General features: G+C 31.1%; 1 protein-coding gene across 1 annotated transcript in view; it reads left to right on the top strand.

Annotated features, from left to right (window-relative positions):
• Positions 1-1,645, top strand: part of LOC101578745 (vomeronasal type-2 receptor 116-like) — a 30,859-nt gene that overhangs the window by 22,573 nt on the left and 6,641 nt on the right. The window contains exon 6 of the mRNA XM_023705131.1: positions 1-31. Within this exon, the coding sequence (XP_023560899.1) occupies positions 1-31 (31 nt within the window). The remainder of the gene's footprint in view (positions 32-1,645) is intronic.

The raw sequence follows: 1,645 nt of genomic DNA, 5'->3' as shown, positions 1-1,645 counted from the left end.
TGCCAAGAGAATGAGATTGCCAATGACTCAAGTAAGAGCATGTCGTGTGACACACTCTCACTCTATTTTGCATTCAGTCCATCTCCCCAGGAAATTACAGAAAATCTTGTAGAGGATGCTGATAGTAAATTTCTTCCTGCACTTCTTAAATTATTTGCCATACTGAGTGTTACTGCCTCATAGCAAAGCCATGCCTGGAAAACACATTTTCCCCTTTGAAATATACTCTAATTCATTTTCCTTTTCATCCATTCTTAAGAATCTATGTCTTTTCTTTACAAACTTTGGAAACTCAACAAGATTATAGTCAAGACAAGAGTCAGGTATATTCAATTTCTAGTGGCTGACACTATTCTTCACACAAAGCAGATGGCCGTAGTGATTTAGCTTTATTAGAGAAAGGAAGATGGTTTTGCTGTGCAACATGATTATACCACAGCACAAACCAATTCCAACCATTTTACTATCCAATTTCCTAGACTGCTCTATTGTATATTATATGAACCACTATGGAACATGTTCTTATAAACGTGTTCTTATAACGTTCTTAGTACGTTCTTATAAATGATGACATAATGGAATCACCTTCCCATTGAAGGTTGGCTGAAATACATCAAGGCAAATTATGTACTGATTCATGTGATTATGTGAATATATATTCACCATAAAAATATGGTAATAGCAAACTTTTCTAAAACTCTTATATATTCTCTCATAGAGAACAAGGCACCCTCTAATCAGTGAATACACGCTTCCAATATGTATAATTCTGTATCATATATAGTATATAGCACCTTATAAGCACAAATTATAAACCATCTGTTATTGAATATCTTCTGAGTTGAAGCACAAACTATACCGAAACAAATATCCATTTTATATTACATATGCTTTTGTGCTGCTCTGTACTTAAATTTTTAAACACTTTAATTTTACTTTTAAAACTTTAATCATATGCTACAAAAAGTAGTGCAAATTGAAAATGAAAAATAAATGATAAGATACTGTCTGAAAGGAATATGTAAGAATTTCAGATAGAAAATTTAACAAAATTAACTGTTATTCTGTTAACAAAATGTGACAACTCTTAATACAGTTGATCAAAAAAAAAAATACAGTTGATCAATGAGAAAGTGAAATATTTGAAGCCTGTATAATATTAAAGAAATTTGTATATTAGTACACCTTTATAGAAAAAATTTCATATAAAAATATAAGTAATTTCATAGAAATTAATAACTGTAAATCTATGAAATCTTAGAATAATATGGATCAGAGAAAATTTAAGAACCTCCATAGTAGCATTACCTCCACAGTATCATTTCTAGAGTCCATGTTGTAATATTTCACTCCAAGGTTTTGGGGACTAATATTATGACCAGTGAAAGTAATAAACATTCAAAAACATTCAAGCTTTCCTCATTCTTTCACAAACGGAAAAGACAAAAATCAGTTCATTTTATGAAAGAAACTAGCTTAAGCCTTCTACAGCTCAGCAACACTGCCAATCCAATGGATAACCCACTACTATTATGGACTACTGGATTATATTGGATTGTTTTGCGGAATTCATGCATCTACACTATTTAAATGGCAACGGAATAATCACCTTTGACAAAACTAAACCAAAAAGGGGGATATAAAT

Source organism: Octodon degus, unplaced genomic scaffold, assembly GCF_000260255.1.
Source record: "Octodon degus isolate 3935 unplaced genomic scaffold, OctDeg1.0 scaffold00214, whole genome shotgun sequence".
NCBI classification, from domain to species: Eukaryota; Metazoa; Chordata; class Mammalia; order Rodentia; family Octodontidae; genus Octodon; species Octodon degus.
This window is presented reverse-complemented; position numbering and strand designations above follow the sequence as displayed.